We start from the raw sequence: 16,472 nt of genomic DNA on the forward strand, positions 1-16,472 counted from the left end.
CTCTCCCCCGCATAGCCGACCTGGTAAACAGGATTGCGCAATACAAGGTCTTCTCCACGGTGGATCTCAAGTCTGCCTACCAGCAGCTGCCCCTCCGTCATGGGGACCGCCAGTACACTGCCTTCGAAGCAGATGGGCGGCTCCACCACTTTCTAAGGGTTCCCTTCGGTGTCGCGAACGGGGTCTCGGTCTTCCAGCGTGAGATGGACCGAATGGTTGACCAGTACGGCTTACACGTATCTTGATAACGTCAACATCTGCAGCCATGACCAGCAGGACCACGACACCATCCCCCGAAAATTTCTCCAGACCGCGAATATCCTTAATCTGACCTACAATAAGGAGAAATGCGTGTTTAGCACCGACCGTCTCGCCATCCTAGGCTACGTAGTGCGAAATGGAGTCATAGGCCCCGACCCTGAACTCATGCGCCCCCTCATGGAGTTCCCCCTCCCTCACTGCCCCAAGGCCCTAAAGCGTTGCCTCGGCTTCTTTAGCTATTATGCACAATGGGTCCCTAATTACGCAGACAAGGCTCGACCCCTGATCCAGTCCACAATCTTCCCCCTGTCGACGGAGGCCCACCAGGCCTTCTGCCGCATCAAAGCGGACATCGTAAAAGCCACAATGCGCGCCATCGACGAGTCCCTCCCCTTCCAGGTCGAGAGCGACGCGTCTGACGTAGCTCTGGCTGCCACCCTCAACCAAGCGGGCAGGCCCGTGGCTTTCTTCCCCCGCACCCCCCATGCTTCCAAAATTCGCCACTCCTCGGTCGAAAAGGAGGCCCAGGCCATAGTAGAAGCTGTGCGACACTGGAGGCATTACCTGGCCGGCAGGAGATTCACTCTCCTCACGGACCAATGGTCGGTGGCCTTCATGTTCGACAATGCACAGCGGGGCAAGATTAAGAACGACAAGATCTTGCGATGGAGGATAGAACTCTCCACCTACAATTATGAGATCTTGTACCGTCCCGGGGAATCTGAACGAGCCTCCTGATGCCCTGTCCCGCGGCACTTGTGCCACTGCACAAGTGGACCGCCTCCGAGCCCTCCACGAGGACCTCTGCGACCCGGGGGCCACTCGTTTCTTCCATTTTGTTACGACCCGCAACCTGCCCCACTCCATCGAGGAGGTCAGGACAGTCACCAGGGACTGCCGTATCTGCGCGGAGTGCAAACCGCACTTCTACCGTGCTCAGAGAGAGCGCATCTGATAAAGGCTTCCCGTCCCTTTGAACGCCTCAGCATGGACTTCAAGGGCCCTCTCCCCTCCACCAACTGCAACACCTACTTCCTGAACGTGATTGACAAATACTCCCGGTTCCCATTCGCCATCCCCTACCCGGACATGACCACGACCACCGTCATCAAGGCCCTCCAGGGTATTTTTACATTGTTCGGTTTCCCCGCCTACATACATAGTAATAGGGGGTCCACCTTCATGAGCGACAAACTGTGTCAGTTCCTGCTCAGCAAAGGCATCGCCTCCAGCAGGACGACCAGTTACAACTCCCGGGGAAACGGGCAGGTAGAGAGGGAGAACGGAACGGTCTGGAAGACCGTCCTGCTGGCCCTTCGGTCCAGGAATCTCCCAGTCTCCTGCTGGCAAGAAGTCCTCCCAGTGGCCCTTCACTCCATTCGGTCGCTGCTCTGTACTACCACAAACCAGACACCTCACGAACGTCTCCTTGTCTTCCCCAGGAAGTCCTCCTCCGGGACCTCGCTCCCAACCTGGCTAGCGACACCCGGACCCGTCCTGATGCGGAAACGTGTGAGGGCGCACAAGTCGGACCCGTTGGTCGAGAGGCTCCACCTGCTGCATGCCAACCCCCAGTACACCTACGTAGCATTCCCGACGGCCGGCAAGGCACGGTCTCCCTTCGGGACCTGGCGCCCGCCAGAGCCCCACGCACACCCGTACCATTGCGCCCACCCCCACCCTCCCCACAGCACCTGAACGGAGGGTCAGTGCTGCCGCCGCCCCTACCCAGCGCCGAACAGGCACCGACGCCCCCTGCAGGCACCCCTCCCCCTGACCACTTTTCGCCCCAACAGCGCCACCTAGGGGTGACGAAGCTGCCAGGGAGGAAGACACGATGTTCCCGGAGCCACAACCGCCGAGGCCTACACCAGGATCATCGCCGAAGCCCAGAAGGACGACCAGGCCACCCGATCGTCTTATTGCTGCACCATAAAACAATAAAACTTTCTCTGTCACCCTCGACATCACGGTACCTGCAATACCTGGTCCTACCATGCAAAAGGCGTCAGTAACACAGACCATCACCCCGCTGGGTCCTTTTTTTAAACAGGGGGTGAATGTGCTAATACCAGGTATTGCAGTACCTGAGAGGTGGATGCCCATTGGCTAAACCTAGGAGTCTACCATTGGCTAACGCACATATACCCCGCCTCTCAAGAACCAATGCCATCCCAGCAGCCTTCACTTTCTGTATCGAAGCTGCTGCGTACAGTTCTAGCTGATTAAAGCTGATTAGTATGACTCTCCTTGTCTCACGAGTAATTGATTGTGCATCAAGGAGAAAAACCCCAGGCATTGTTTCAGGGCCTTGGGCAGTGGGGGAGAGGGAGTTCTAGGAGGGGGCGCATGCGGTCGGGGTCAGGCCGTAGGGCCCTTTTCCACAACATAGCCAAGGATGGCTAAGCGGTTGGTGCGGAACATGCATTTCTCCTTATTGCATGTGAGATTAAGGAGTTTGGCAGTCTGGAGGAATTTTTGGAGTTTGCGTCGTGATCCTGCTGATCGTGGCGACAGATGGTGATGTTTTATAGGTACGGGAAGGTGGCCCACAGTCCGTACCGGTCAACAATTCGGTCCATCTCTCGCTAAAGACCGAGACCCCATTAGTGACACCGAAGGGAACACTAAGGAAGTGATAGAGGTGGCCATCTGCTTTGAACGCAGTGCATTGGCGGTCCTCTGGGAAGATGGGGAGCTGGTGGTAGGCGGTCTTCAGCTCCACTGTGGAAAAGACTCGATACTGAGGAATCTGATTGACCATGTCAGATATGCGTGGGAGGGGATACCTGTCGAGCTACGTGTACCGATTGATGGTCTGACTGTAGTCAATTACCATTCTGTGCTTCTCCCGTCTTCACTACCACCACTTGAGCTCTCCAGGGGCTGTTGCTGGCCTCAATGACCTCTTCCCGCAGAATCCATTGGACCTCCGACCTGATGAAGGTCCCGTCCCGGGCACTGTACAGTCTGCTCCTGGTAGTGACGGGTTTGCAATCCAGGGTGAGGTTTGCAAACAGGGAAGGTGGATCGACCTTGAGGGTCGTGAGGCCACAAACGGTGAGGGGGGTGGGAGGGGTCCACCGAATTTTAAAGTTAGGCTTTGGAAATAGGACTGAAAATCAAGACCGAGTAACAGGGCAGCGCAGAGGTGGGGGAGGACGTAGAGCCGGAAGTTACTGACGCCTTGGACGGTGAGGGTCGCGATGCAGTACCCCCAGATTTCCACAGAATGGGAGCCGGAGGCCAGAGAGATTTTCTGGGTGACAGGGTGTACCCCGAGAGAGCAGCGCCTTACCATAGTGGGGTGGATGTAGCTCTCTGTGCTCCCGGAGTCAAAAAGGCAGGTCGTCTCGTGCCATCGATCTTCACCATCGTCGTCGCGGTCGCGAGGCCGGGACTGATCCAGGGTGATAGAGGCGAGCTGCGGCAGATGCTGGGAGGTTCCGGGCTGGTCAGCGGTGGTGGAGGTAGTGGCAGGCGATGAACGGCCAGACGAGCAGGGGTCCTGATGCGCCGTCCAATATGGCCCCGAAGATGGCGGTGCCCACGGGGCGCACATGGCGGGCGGCATCAAAGATGGCGGCGCCCACAGGCCGCACGTGGCTTGCGGTGAGGAAGATGGCGGCGCCCCTGGGTTGCACGTGGGAGGTGTAGGAACGCCGGGCCTGGAAACAGCGGCGACCGACAGGGCCTGGCAAACAGAAGCGAAGTATCTTTCCTTCCCACACCCGTTGGCCTCCAAAGCCCACTCCAAAGCCTAACTTCGCGCCGGGCAGCATTGCCTGGGATGTTTGTTTTGCCCGCAAAAATAACACTTGGGCCCCCCAGAGTTGGCTGGCTGCTGCGTGGCACAGGCTTGCGGTGAGCTGGTGTCGGCAGTTGGTGGGGCCCACGATATCCTGAGGGTGGCACGCGGTCGGGGGCGTAGGACTGAATGTTACGGGAGGCCACTTCTAACGAAGTAGCGAGCTGCCTAATTCCCGCAAGATCGAGCGTACCCCCTTCCAGTACCCCCTGGCGGACGTACGCAGACTTCATGCCCGTGACGTAAGCTTCTAATTAAAAGATCTGTGTGCTGGACTACCAAAACTGCCTGGCAGTCACAGTTCCTACCTAGGATGTGCAGGGCACGCCAGAAATCGTCCAGAGACTCCCTGGGGTGTTGCTGTCTCGTGTCCAAGAGGTGCCTGGCATATACTTGATTCACCGGTCGAACGTAATGTCCGTTCAGGAGCTCCATCGCTTCGGAGTAGGTGGGTGCATCCCGAATGAGGGGATAAATGTCAGGGCTCACCCGTGAATAGAGGACTTGGAGCTTCTGCGAATCCGAGGGTTCCTCAGCGGATGTTCGGAGGTAGCTTTCGAAGCAGGCTAGCTAGTGGTCAAAAGCGGACGTAGGGTTGGCTGCTTGAGGGCTCAGCTGCAGGCGATCAGGCTTGATGCGGAGATCCATCATTTAAAAAAATCTTTGCTCAATAAATTGATGCACTATCAATTACCACAAAGACCAGAATAGTGGAACAATCAAGGTTTTATTGAGCAAGATGTTGTGCCTCCTGTAGCTGGAACCAGAATGGCTATAGCACCGGCAAGCACACACATTTATACGCCGCCTGCTGGGCGGAGCCAGCAGGCAGGGGTTTACCCTTGTACCTCTAATATACGGGCAATGCCGTAATACATGTAATGTACAACTAGTGGTGACTACCACACATAGGCTGTGGGGTGAATGTGGTAATTGCTTTCACCATTTGCGGGGAGGATGTGGGACTCGCTCCCACAGGGAGTGGGGAGAATATAGAAATCGCTCCCACAGGGAGTGCGGAGAATGTAAAACTCGTTCTCACAGGGAGCGGGGAGAATGTGGGACTCGATCCCACAGGATATTTTAGAGGTGGAGAGGATGGGGGACATTTAAGGGGGAAGCTGGATAAACACATGAGGGTGAGCTGAATTCAAGGAGATGGTGATGGGGTGAGATGAAGAGGGAGCAGAAGGAGGCTTGTGTGGAACAGAAAAACCAGTCCAGAGATTACGGGCCAAATGGCCTCTTTCAGTGTTCTTGACATGTCATCCAATAGTATAATGTACCAGGACTTACTGTTCAGCACCTTCCTGACAGAAGCTTCCTTCAGTTGCATCAAGAGCAGTTCTTCTGTTTCCAGGTTGTGGTCCCTGGCTAGTCTCAGAGCAATGTGCACATTCGGGTTAGGGTTAAAGTCACCCACCTTCACGGAGCGAAGCAATGTCCTGAGGAGCGAAGTGACCGTTTCCCTCTGGGACTTGGGGGTTGCTGAGGGGGAGAGAGAGTCCGAGTCATTACTCAGTAACACTGTGCTGACACCAGAGATCGACTAAACCACAGGACTGTCAAACATCCCTGCAACAGAACACCACAGAAGCAAATGTGTCTGAGGCTCCACTTCAATAAAGTCTTTCCAGAGATAATCCCACTGTCCCACTCCCCCCCCACCCCCCCCCATAGCCCTGTATGAATTCCAAATCAATCCACTGCCCCACGCTCTCCCCATCGCCCTGTATAAATCCCAAACTAATCCCACTGCCCCACTCTCTCCCCTTAGCCCTGTATGAATCCCAAACCAACCCCTAAGTGCTGTGGAGGGAATGGTAAACACACTCACTCATGTAATGATGTGTATATGTGCATATAACTAAAGGGTTAATTATAACATGTAGCTGTATTACTACCACCAGCGGGCACCATTAGATCCCAGTATAAGTATCAGCTCCCAGAGGATCTTGGTCTCTTTCAACCCAGGAGTGTTTAGTAAGCAGTAGTGTATGATAGATAGTTCTCAGTATAGTTAGTATTTATAGTTGTGAATCAGTTAATTCAATCATATTTAATTACTTGATTTCTAGAGATAGTTCTGAAGAATGTCGAACTCAGATGTAATTAATCATTACTTAATAAATTAGTTTGCTTTAAGTTTAAGACTCGTGGTTTTTCAGGAGCACAGCATCAAACCATCAACAGCAACTAGTAATGATGCATATTACTAGGCCCAGTAATTACTAGACCCAGTAATATAACAAATCACAGATACACATATACTCTCGACAAAGACTCATGGATACAGATACACACACGTCCTCTCTCTCACACGCGCACACTCTCTCTCCCACACACACACTCCCACGACCACTCTCTCACACACACTCCCACACCCTCTCTCTCACACACACACCCTCACTCTCTCTCTCTCACACACACACACACTTTCTCTCACACACACACACTCCCACACCCCCTCTCACACACACCCTCACTCTCTCTCTCTCACACACACACCCCCTCTCACACACACCCTCACTCTCTCTCTCTCACACACACACACACACTCACACAGTGTTTCTCTCACACTCACACTCACACACACACACAGACACACTGGGCGGGATTCTCTGTTTCCAGCCGCCCATTTTGTAATCGGCCATTGGGTGGAGAATCTATTTTTACGACCGAATCGGGGGCGATTCGTTTTATGCAGGTTGCGCATGCTCCGCCCCCTCCGAAACAGCATCATTGTGGTGCACGGTGCGCACCGTACGCCTTTGGGATGGCCTCAGGACATCAACTGAAGGCTCCACCCTGGATGGGCCACGTTCCCACCCGCGCGGTTGACGTGTGGTCTCAGCGGTCGGGAACCCGACGTGGTGTCTGCGGACTGTGTCCACCGCCGCCACAGTCGGGGGGAAGCTGTACTGCTGGCCGGGGAGAGCTTCGACGAGGGCAGGACGGGTCCGCGCATGGCCAGCGCTTTGCGCATGCACGGCCACTGAGCCGGCAATCCTCTGGTCGATTATTTTGTGAAGGCCGTGTGTTTTACGTGGCGCGGCTGCTAGCCCCTCACCGGTTGGAGGGTCGGGTCTGGGGCCTCGCCGATTTTTTCATCGTAAAACGAGACACTTCTGTTGCCAATTTAATGGAATACTATCCCACGAGTGTCACCAATAATGTTGCTCTTTCGAGTCGCCAATATGATACTGAGGCTCTTTTTATGATATGATGTTATGTCCCAACAGCATCGCCAATACTGTGGGTGCTTCTATTTCTCTTACTGAACGACAAGGCTTTCCCGTATATTGGTCAAATGACCACACAACCAGTTAGTCAGTTCAAGTTCAAAGATGGTTTATTTACACACAAGGGTTACTTCGACATGCAAGCACAATATACTACAAATTAAACTACACCTATTAACTACAATAATCTATACTTAACTTCAGGCGACTGGCACTGTGCAAGTGGATAAGGCCTTTATCTTGATCACGTGGCTGGTTTGAAGAAGTGGCTCTGTCTCTGCTGGGCTCATCCGTCAGGTAGCGATCGTTGGTCTTGAACTTGGCTGTCTGATCGTTATGCTGCAGTTGGGCTGGCACAGGCCGGGTCCAAAAGAGACTGAACACGTGGCTGTGTCCCTTTTTATCCTTCTGAGTTTTGCGCTCTTTGGGGCGGTTCTTAATCTTGGACCCAATAGTTCAACAGGGCTTAGATCACTGCCTTCGATTTCGGCCAATAAAGAGGCGGGTGCCTTGGTGGCTTGGCGGATCTTTAGCGGTCATTGACCTTGGCGGTTGGGCTCTCTGAGTAAAGAGAGTGGCGCCGATCAGTCTGTAGCTGTATCAGTTTCTTGAGTGCAGTCCTATTGTTCTGGGGAAATGGGCCATTAGAATGCAAATGAGCGGAGGTTTCGATCAGGTCTAGCTATCTGCGTTTCAAATACACACAAACTCTGTATCTGTCAGAATCCTGGGTTGGCCATAATTCCCATGGTCCTTTGCAGGTGGCCATCTCAGATGGCTACACTTCCTCAGGACACAGCCTCAGAATCGGAGAAACCAGCTCACTCTCTCTCACACATGCCCACTTTCTCTCTCAAACACATGCGCATACTCTCTCATGCTTTTTGATTTATTATTGTCATATGTATCAGTATACAGTGAAAAGTATTGTTTCTTGCATGCTGTACAAACAATGCATATCTTACATAGGGAAGGAAGGAGAGACGGCAGAATATAATGTTATAGCAAGGTGCAGAGAAAAGATCAACTTAATACGAGGTAGGTCCATTCAAAAGTCTGATGGCAGTAGGGAAGAAGCTGTTCTTGAGTTGGTTGGTACGTGACCTCAAACTTTGGTATCTTTTTCTTGAGGGAAGAAGGTGGACGAGAATATGTCCAATGTGCGTGGGGTCCTTAATTATGCTGGCTGCCTTTCTGAGGCAGCGGGAATTATAGATAGAGTCAATGGATGGGAGGCTGGTTTGCGTGATTGACTGGGCTACATTCATGACCTTTTGTAGTTTCCTGCTGTCTTGGGCAGAGCAGGCTCCAAACCAAGCTGTGATACAACCAGAAAGAATGCTTTCTATGGTACACCTGTAGACGTTGGCGAGGGTCGTAGCTGACATGCCAAATTTCCTTAGTCTTCTGAGAAAGTAGAGTCGTTAGTGGGCTTTCTTAACTATACTGTCAGCATGGCGGGACCAGGGACAGGCAGTTGGTGATCTGTACACCTAAAAACTTGAAGCTTTCGACCCTTTCTACTTTGTTCCATTGATGTAGACAGGGGCATGTTCTCCACTACGCTTCCTGAAGTCGATGACAATCTCCTTCGGTTTGTTGACATTGAGGGAGAGATTATTGTCGTCGCACCAGTTCACCAGATTCTCCCTCTCATTCCTGTACTCTGTCTCGTCATTGTTTGAAATCCGACCCATTACGGTGGTGTCATCAGCAAATTTAAGAATCGAGTTGGAGGGGAATTTTTGCCACACAGTCATAGGTGTATAAGGAGTATAGTAGGGGGCTGAGGACACAGCCTTGTGGGACACCGGTGTTGAGGATGATCGTGGAGGAGGTGTTGTTGCCTATCTTTACTGATTGTGGCCTGTGGGTTAGAAAGTTCAGGATCCAGTCGCAGAGGGAGGAGCCGAGGCCAAGGCCACAGAGTTTGGAGATGAGTTTTGTAGGAATAATGGTGTTGAAGGCTGAGCTGTAGTCGATAAATGGGAGTCTGACATAAGTGTCTTTGTTACCTAGGTGTTCCAGGGTAGAGTGCAGGGCCTTGGAGATGGCGTCTGCTGTGGACCTGTTGCAGAGGTAGGCGAACTGTAGTTGATCAAGGCAATCCGGGAGGCTGGAGTTGATTCATGCCATGACTAACCTTTCGGAGCACTTCATGATGAAGGATGTCAGAGCCATTGGACGATAGTCATTAAGGCACGCTGCGTGACTTTTTTTTGGTACAGGGATTATGGTCGTCTTCTTGAAGCAGATAGGGACCTCAGATTGCTGTAAAGAGAGGTTGAGGTCTGTGAATACCCCGGCCAGCTGATCCACACAAGACCCGAATGCTCGTCCGGATACCCCATCCTGGCCAGTGGCTTTCCGTGGGTTAACCTTCGAAAGGCTGCTCTGACGTCTGCAGTGGTGATCTCAGATACAAGTTCATCCGTGGTTCCTGGGTGGAGGGCTCGCTCTCGCTGACCTCGGTACAAAGCGGGCATAGAATGCGTTGAGCTCATCAGGGAGGGGTGCATTGGAGCCGACGATTTTACATGCCTTCATTTTGTAGCCCCTTATGTCTTGCAGACCTTGCCATAGACGGCGGAGGTCCATGTGGCTAGCGATGCACACTGTCTCTCTTACACACACACTCTCTGTCTCACGCACATACACACCCTCTCTCACATGCACTCTCTCTCGCACACGGACTCTCCCTCTCGCACACACGCACAGGCACTCTCTTGGACAAAGACGCATGCATACACACATGCTCTCTCTCACACTCTTTCGCGGTCCCTCACACACACACTCTCCCTCTCTAAAACACGCACACAGGCACACTCTCTCCCTCTCTAACACAGGCACACTCTCTCCCTCTCTAACACAGGCACACTCTCTCCCTCTCTCACACAGGCACGCACACTCTCTCCCTCTCTAACACAAGCACACTCTCTCCCTCGCTCACACAGGCACGCACACTCTCTCCCTCACTCACACAGGCACGCACACTCTCTCCCTCTCTAAAACACTCACACAGGCACACTCTCTCCCTCTCTCACACAGGCATGCACACAAATAGGCTTACATTACAACTGCAATGAAGTTACTGTGAAAAGCCCCTAGTCGGCACACTCCGGCACATGTTCGGATACATGGAGGGAGAATTCAGAATGTCCATTTCACCTAACAAGCACATCTTTCGGGACTCGAGGGGAAACCGAGCACCCAGAGGAAACCCACGCAGACATGGAGATAACATGCAGACTCAGCACAGACAGTGACCCAAGCCAGGACTCGAACCTGGGACCCTGGCGCTGTGAAGCAGCAGTGCTAACCACTTGTGCTGCCATGCCGCCCCCTCTTTCACACACACACGTTCTCTCTCCCATGCACACTCTCTCTCACACTGCACAATCACTCACTCTCTCTCACACACACATATGCTCACTATCTCACACACTGCACACACTCCCTCTCTCTCACACACACACTCTCTCTCTCCACACGCAGACACTCTCTCACACATGTGATGATATGCATAAACAGTTATGTATGTAGTGACAGACAAAATCTCCGACCAGCAGGTGGCAGTAGAGAACAACCATGTGGCACTGCTACCTCAGGGAGTTGATAGAGAGCCTTCGTAATGTGTAGTCAGAGTTTGTAATAGCTCACAGTTAATTTATTATAGTTCGTTTTTGGTAGTATTGTAATTATCTTAACCATGTAATTGTAAAATAATAAAACTTTAACTTTTCTGAGACGTTCTATATTGCATTTATTCCAACCAGTCAAGCACCAGAATGTAACATGGTACCTGGATTGAAGATCTAACAAAAATGTTTGAAGATCCGAACAGCTAAAGATAACCGGAGAAGAAAAAAGAAAAGATCTTCTGCTCATGAACTACTGGCAACTCATACTCAATGCACTGCTCGGCTTCGAAGTCCAGGAAGGATCAGAAATGACCACGACTGCACAGTCCCTCAGGAAGACGCCAACACAGGGCAGCACAGTGGCGCATTGGTTAGCGCTGCTGCCTCACGGCGCTGAGGTTCCAGGTTCGATCCCGGCTCTGGGTCACTGCCGTGTCGAGTTTGCACTTTCTCCCTGTGTTTGCGTGGGTTTCACCCCCACAACCCAAAGATGTGCAATGTAGGTGAATTGGCCACGTTAAATTGCCCCTTAATTGGAAAAAATAATTGGGTACTCTAAATTTGTTAAAACAAAAGGAAGACGCCAACACGAGAAGTCTTTGCAGATGCCCCACAAACTGCTGCTCCCATGGCATTGGCCAACAGCAAGATAGGTGTGACCAAAATGAAACAGAAAGAGGGGATTAGTCACAAAATCACTCAGAAAAAACAAGAGGAGCAGTCATAAAATCAGTCACAAATCGCTCTCAAAATAAAAAAAGGGGAAGAGAAGAAGAGTGGGTGATACCATGAGTCACACCGATGACGCCAAAGCAAGAAGACAATCGGTCCAGAGAGCACACAACAAAGCAGCAGCAAAAAGTATCAGGTAAAGAAACAAAAGAAGCTGGTGATGCAGATGCTGATGATGCAGGCATAACCAACAAGAATATCGATCTTCAGGATGCATCGCGTCAAAAGGCTAAGGCACAGAAGACTGGCACGGAAGAGCCCAGACATTCAGTGGGGTGATCCCATTGGACATGCACAATGAGCTGTGCACAAGGGACACATTCAGCAGGCATATCATGTTAACTGAAGCACAGTGAAATCTGTATATACATATGCCACATGTGTTAAAAGATAATACAAATAGTGTTTCTCTATATAAAGGTTAACATCTCCAAAGGAAGGGGGATGTGGTGATATGCTTGTGAATAGTATTGTACATACTTAGCAATGCAACCTCCAACCAGCTGATAGTGTCTGATATTGGTCCCGTGACGTGGGACACTGGCCAGTTCGTAGTAAGGTGTACAACAGGATAGTTGCACATCGGGTAATTCCAGAGCAACCTAGTCTGTATGTTATCCTTCCATGTGTTCATCAATAAATCACCATTCTAGTTAAGCCACCAGCAGTCTGTGTGCATCATGGCAACAGAACACAACACATGGGGCTGGATTCTCTGAGCCCACACTCGGCCGGAGAATAGGCGTTTACGCCAAAACGGCACGCAACGCCGTTTCCCGATTCTCCGCACCCAAAAAAATCGCGGCGGACGCCGCATGGCCCGGAAAATCGCAGAAGATGGCCCGACGACCAATTCTCCGGGCCCCCAACGATGCTGCGCCCCGGATGGGCCGATGTCCCGACGCCGTGTTCCGAAGTCCCGATGGGGTGGTTCTAACCACCTATAAAAAATCGTCAAGCAGTCGTGCTGGTCGATGAGGTGTCCGGAGGAGGCAAGGGTCGGCGTGGGGGACCTGGGGCTCCCAAAATGGAGATGGCGCGGCTGACTCGGGGTGTGTGGGGGGTAATCTGCCAGGGTCAGGGAAGTGTGGGAGAAAGGATGAGCGGAGCGGCCGGGTACTATCTGCCATGACAGGGCAATGCCCTCGTGACGGCTGCCATTACGACGACCATGTTGATGGGCACCCAGACCTGGCCGTGGCTGCTGGCTGGGGGGGGGAGGGGGTGAAGCCTACCAGGGTCGGGAGAGTGTGGGGGGAGACTGGGTGAGTGGCCGGGAACCACCCGCAATGACAGGGCGATGCCCTCGCAATGGTCGCCGTTCCGACGGCCATGCCGATGGCCAGCCATACCGGGCGCTGGCCCATCGCAAGCATCACGGCCATTTGGGTTTTTGCCAGGCCCCACGCCGGCCACCCCATCCAGCTGGCGGCACCCACCGGGGGTGGAGACTCAGGGCCACACCCACAGCAGTCCCCGGTGAGTGTTGTGCCAATGAACGGTGGCCCCGGCGGGAGGGACGGACTACAGGTGCGGAGACACCGGGGTGCATCTGTGGCTGGGGAACATGGTGCCAACCGGGGTGACCATGTAGTCCATGACACCTGGTTGTGGTCGGCTGTATGCGCCATGATACCATTCCATTTCCCCTCACCCTTTGCAGATCATAATGTTTGGACACCACCCAGCAATGTTGGCTGCCGTGGCGGGGGCCGCTGCCCTGCATGTCGCCCTGTGGGAGCATGGGCATGGGCAGCTCAGCAGCGGAGCAGGCCGCAGAGGGGCATGTGCCAGCCGCTCAGGCCCGCCTGCCCGACAGGTAGAGGAGGAGGAGGAACCAGACGAGAGGGAGCCGCAGGATGATGATGGAGGAGGAGCAGGAGGATGGGGAAGAGGAGGAGGTGGTGCCATGGAGGCAACTGATGAGGCCCCGTGTATACCGGCGCCGCATGTCATTCCAGAACCTCACGGACCGGGCATGCAGGAGGAGACTGAGGACGAGCCGGGAAGCTGTGGCCCACATATGCAACATGATGGAACACCTGGCACTGCATGGGACTGGGGGAGGACACCCTCTCTCGGTGGCTGTCAAGGTTACGGTCACCTTAAACCTCTACTGATGGGGTCGTTCCAGTTGCCGAGTGGACCTGTCCGGCATCTCACAGGCTTCAGTGCACAGGTGCATCCATGCCGTGATGGACGCTCTGTATGCCATTGCGGACCGGTACATCCAGTTCCCCGTGGACCGCGCCAACCAGGATGCCCGGGCTGCGGAATTCGCTGCCGTCGCCAGGATACCCATGGTCCAGGGGATCATCGATGGGGTGCACGTCGCCTTGCAGCCACCAGGAAGGGGTCCTACTCCATGAATGTGCAGGTGGTCCGTGACCACCAGATGAAGATGCTGCACATCTGCGCCCGGTACCCAGGCAGTGTGCATGACTCCTTCGTGATGACACAATGTGATCTCCGACATGTTCGAGGGACAGCTGCGGGGCTTGTTGCTGGGCTACAGGGGTTACCCATTGCGGTATTGGCTGATGACGCCTATTCGGAAGCCACAGAACACAACGCGGAGACCCGCTACAATGAGGCCCAATGGGCGACCAGGGGAGTGGTCGAGAGGTGCTTTGGGGCCCTGAAGATGCGGTTCAGGTGCCGGAACTGTTCTGGACTGGCCCTCCAGTACAACTCAAGGAGGGTCGGCCATATCATTGTGGTCTGCTGCGTCCTCCACAATATAGTGGAGCTGGTTTAGCTCACTGGGCTAAATCGCTGGCTTTTAAAGCAGAGGCAGGCCAGCAGCATGGTTCAATTCCTGTACCAGCCTCCCCAAACAGGCGCTGGAATGTGGTGACTAGGGGCTTTTCACAGTGACTTAATTGAAGCCTACTTGTGACAATAAGCGATTTTCATTTTTTTTCATATAGCCCAGCGGAAGGGCGATGTGCTGGTGGTAGAGGAGGGGAAGGAGGAGGATCAGGAGAGGGAGACACGGGACATTGGGGCTGGAAATGGGCAGGAGGCAGCACAATGCCACCAGCAAGGCCAGCGAGCATGGGACGGTTTAATAGACGCATGTTTCACCAACTGGGGGGGGGTTCGCTGATGAGAAGGGGCACGGACACCACAACACGGCACCACCTCACCACCGACCACACTCACCTCCCCCACCATTGCAAAACCCGCATGCACAGAAAGCCCCACGCCTTGAACGTGACCCATGTCCGATACTGGTGGCGCGGACGCCACCCGTGCGGTGTCGGCCTGGGTGGCATACATGACCGGCACCACTCCCTGCTCCTGCACGCGGTTGGACTCCTCCACCTGGGTCTGCAGATGCTGCAAGCCGGCCGTCGCTGACTGCATCGCATCTATGGGTGGGAGTAGAAATTCCAGGAACCTGGGACTCGTCTGGGCGGCAGCTGGTTGCTGGGGCCGGTCTGCCATCCGACCGCCAGCCCCTTGGCTGCTCCTACCTCCACCTGCTGTACCGGAGCCCCTTGGCTGCTCCTACCTCCACCTGCTGTACCGGAGCCCCTTGGCTGCTCCTACCTCCACCTGCTGTACCGGAGCCCCTTGGCTGCTCCTACCTCCACCTGCTGTACTGGAGCCCCTTGGCTGCTCCTACCTCCACCTGCTGTACCGGAGCCCCTTGGCTGCTCCTACCTCCACTTGCTGTACCGGAGCCCCTTGGCTGCTCCTACCTCCACCTGCTGTACCGGAGCCCCTTGGCTGCTCCTACCTCCACCTGCTGTACCGGAGCCCCTTGGCTGCTCCTACCTCCACCTGCTGTACCGGAGCCCCTTGGCTGCTCCTACCTCCACCTGCTGTACCGGAGCCCCTTGGCTGCTCCTACCTCCACCTGCTGTACCGGAGCCCCTTGGCTGCTCCTACCTCCACCTGCTGTACCGGAGCCCCTTGGCTGCTCCTACCTCCACCTGCTGTACCGGAGCCCCTTGGCTGCTCCTACCTCCACCTGCTGTACCGGAGCCCCTTGGCTGCTCCTACCTCCACCTGCTGTACCGGAGCCCCTTGGCTGCTCCTACCTCCACTTGCTGTACCGGAGCCCCTTGGCTGCTCCTACCTCCACCTGCTGTACCGGAGCCCCTTGGCTGCTCCTACCTCCACCTGCTGTACCGGAGCCCCTTGGCTGCTCCTACCTCCACCTGCTGTACCGGAGCCCCTTGGCTGCTCCTACCTCCACCTGCTGTACCGGAGCCCCTTGGCTACTCCTACCTCCACCTGCTGTGCCGGAGCCCCTTGGCTGCTCCTACCTCCACCTGCTGTACCGGAGCCCCTTGGCTGCTCCTACCTCCACCTGCTGTACCGGAGCCCCTTGGCTGCTCCTACCTCCACCTGCTGTACCGGAGCCCCTTGGCTACTCCTACCTCCACCTGCTGTACCGGAGCGGCTCATTGCTCACCAATGAGTATCCCAGAAGCCACCTCACTAATGATCCCAACCGAGGTGATAGTCTCTGATGGTGGAGTATGTGGGTGATAGCAGTGCCAGAGAGTCTAACGCAATGTCCTCATCGGACCCGAAGTCCGGCGTCCCCTGTGTCCTTGTGTGCTGTGTTGCCATCCCGTGTGTCCGTCCCCTGTGTGGTTGTGTACAGTGTGTCCATCCCCCCTGTTTCTGTGCCCTCTGTTTTCGTCCCGTGTGTAGGTGTGTCCTGTGGAGGTGTGTCCTATGTAGATGAGTCGGGCGCAGGGCTGTCGAGGTGGCTGGCTTCCACGTCGGTGCTCGCGTCCCTGGGGAGGGTACCGGCCCTGGCACTGGCTG

The 16,472-nt window shown here is 54.3% G+C and overlaps 1 protein-coding gene across 1 annotated transcript in view; it reads right to left on the bottom strand.

The window, feature by feature from the left end:
* Positions 1–16,472, bottom strand: part of LOC140387087 (transcobalamin-1-like) — a 113,036-nt gene that overhangs the window by 84,937 nt on the left and 11,627 nt on the right. The window contains exon 2 of the mRNA XM_072470096.1: positions 5,366–5,557. Within this exon, the coding sequence (XP_072326197.1) occupies positions 5,366–5,557 (192 nt within the window). The remainder of the gene's footprint in view (positions 1–5,365; positions 5,558–16,472) is intronic.

Source organism: Scyliorhinus torazame, chromosome 12, assembly GCF_047496885.1.
Source record: "Scyliorhinus torazame isolate Kashiwa2021f chromosome 12, sScyTor2.1, whole genome shotgun sequence".
Lineage (NCBI taxonomy): Eukaryota > Metazoa > Chordata > Chondrichthyes > Carcharhiniformes > Scyliorhinidae > Scyliorhinus > Scyliorhinus torazame.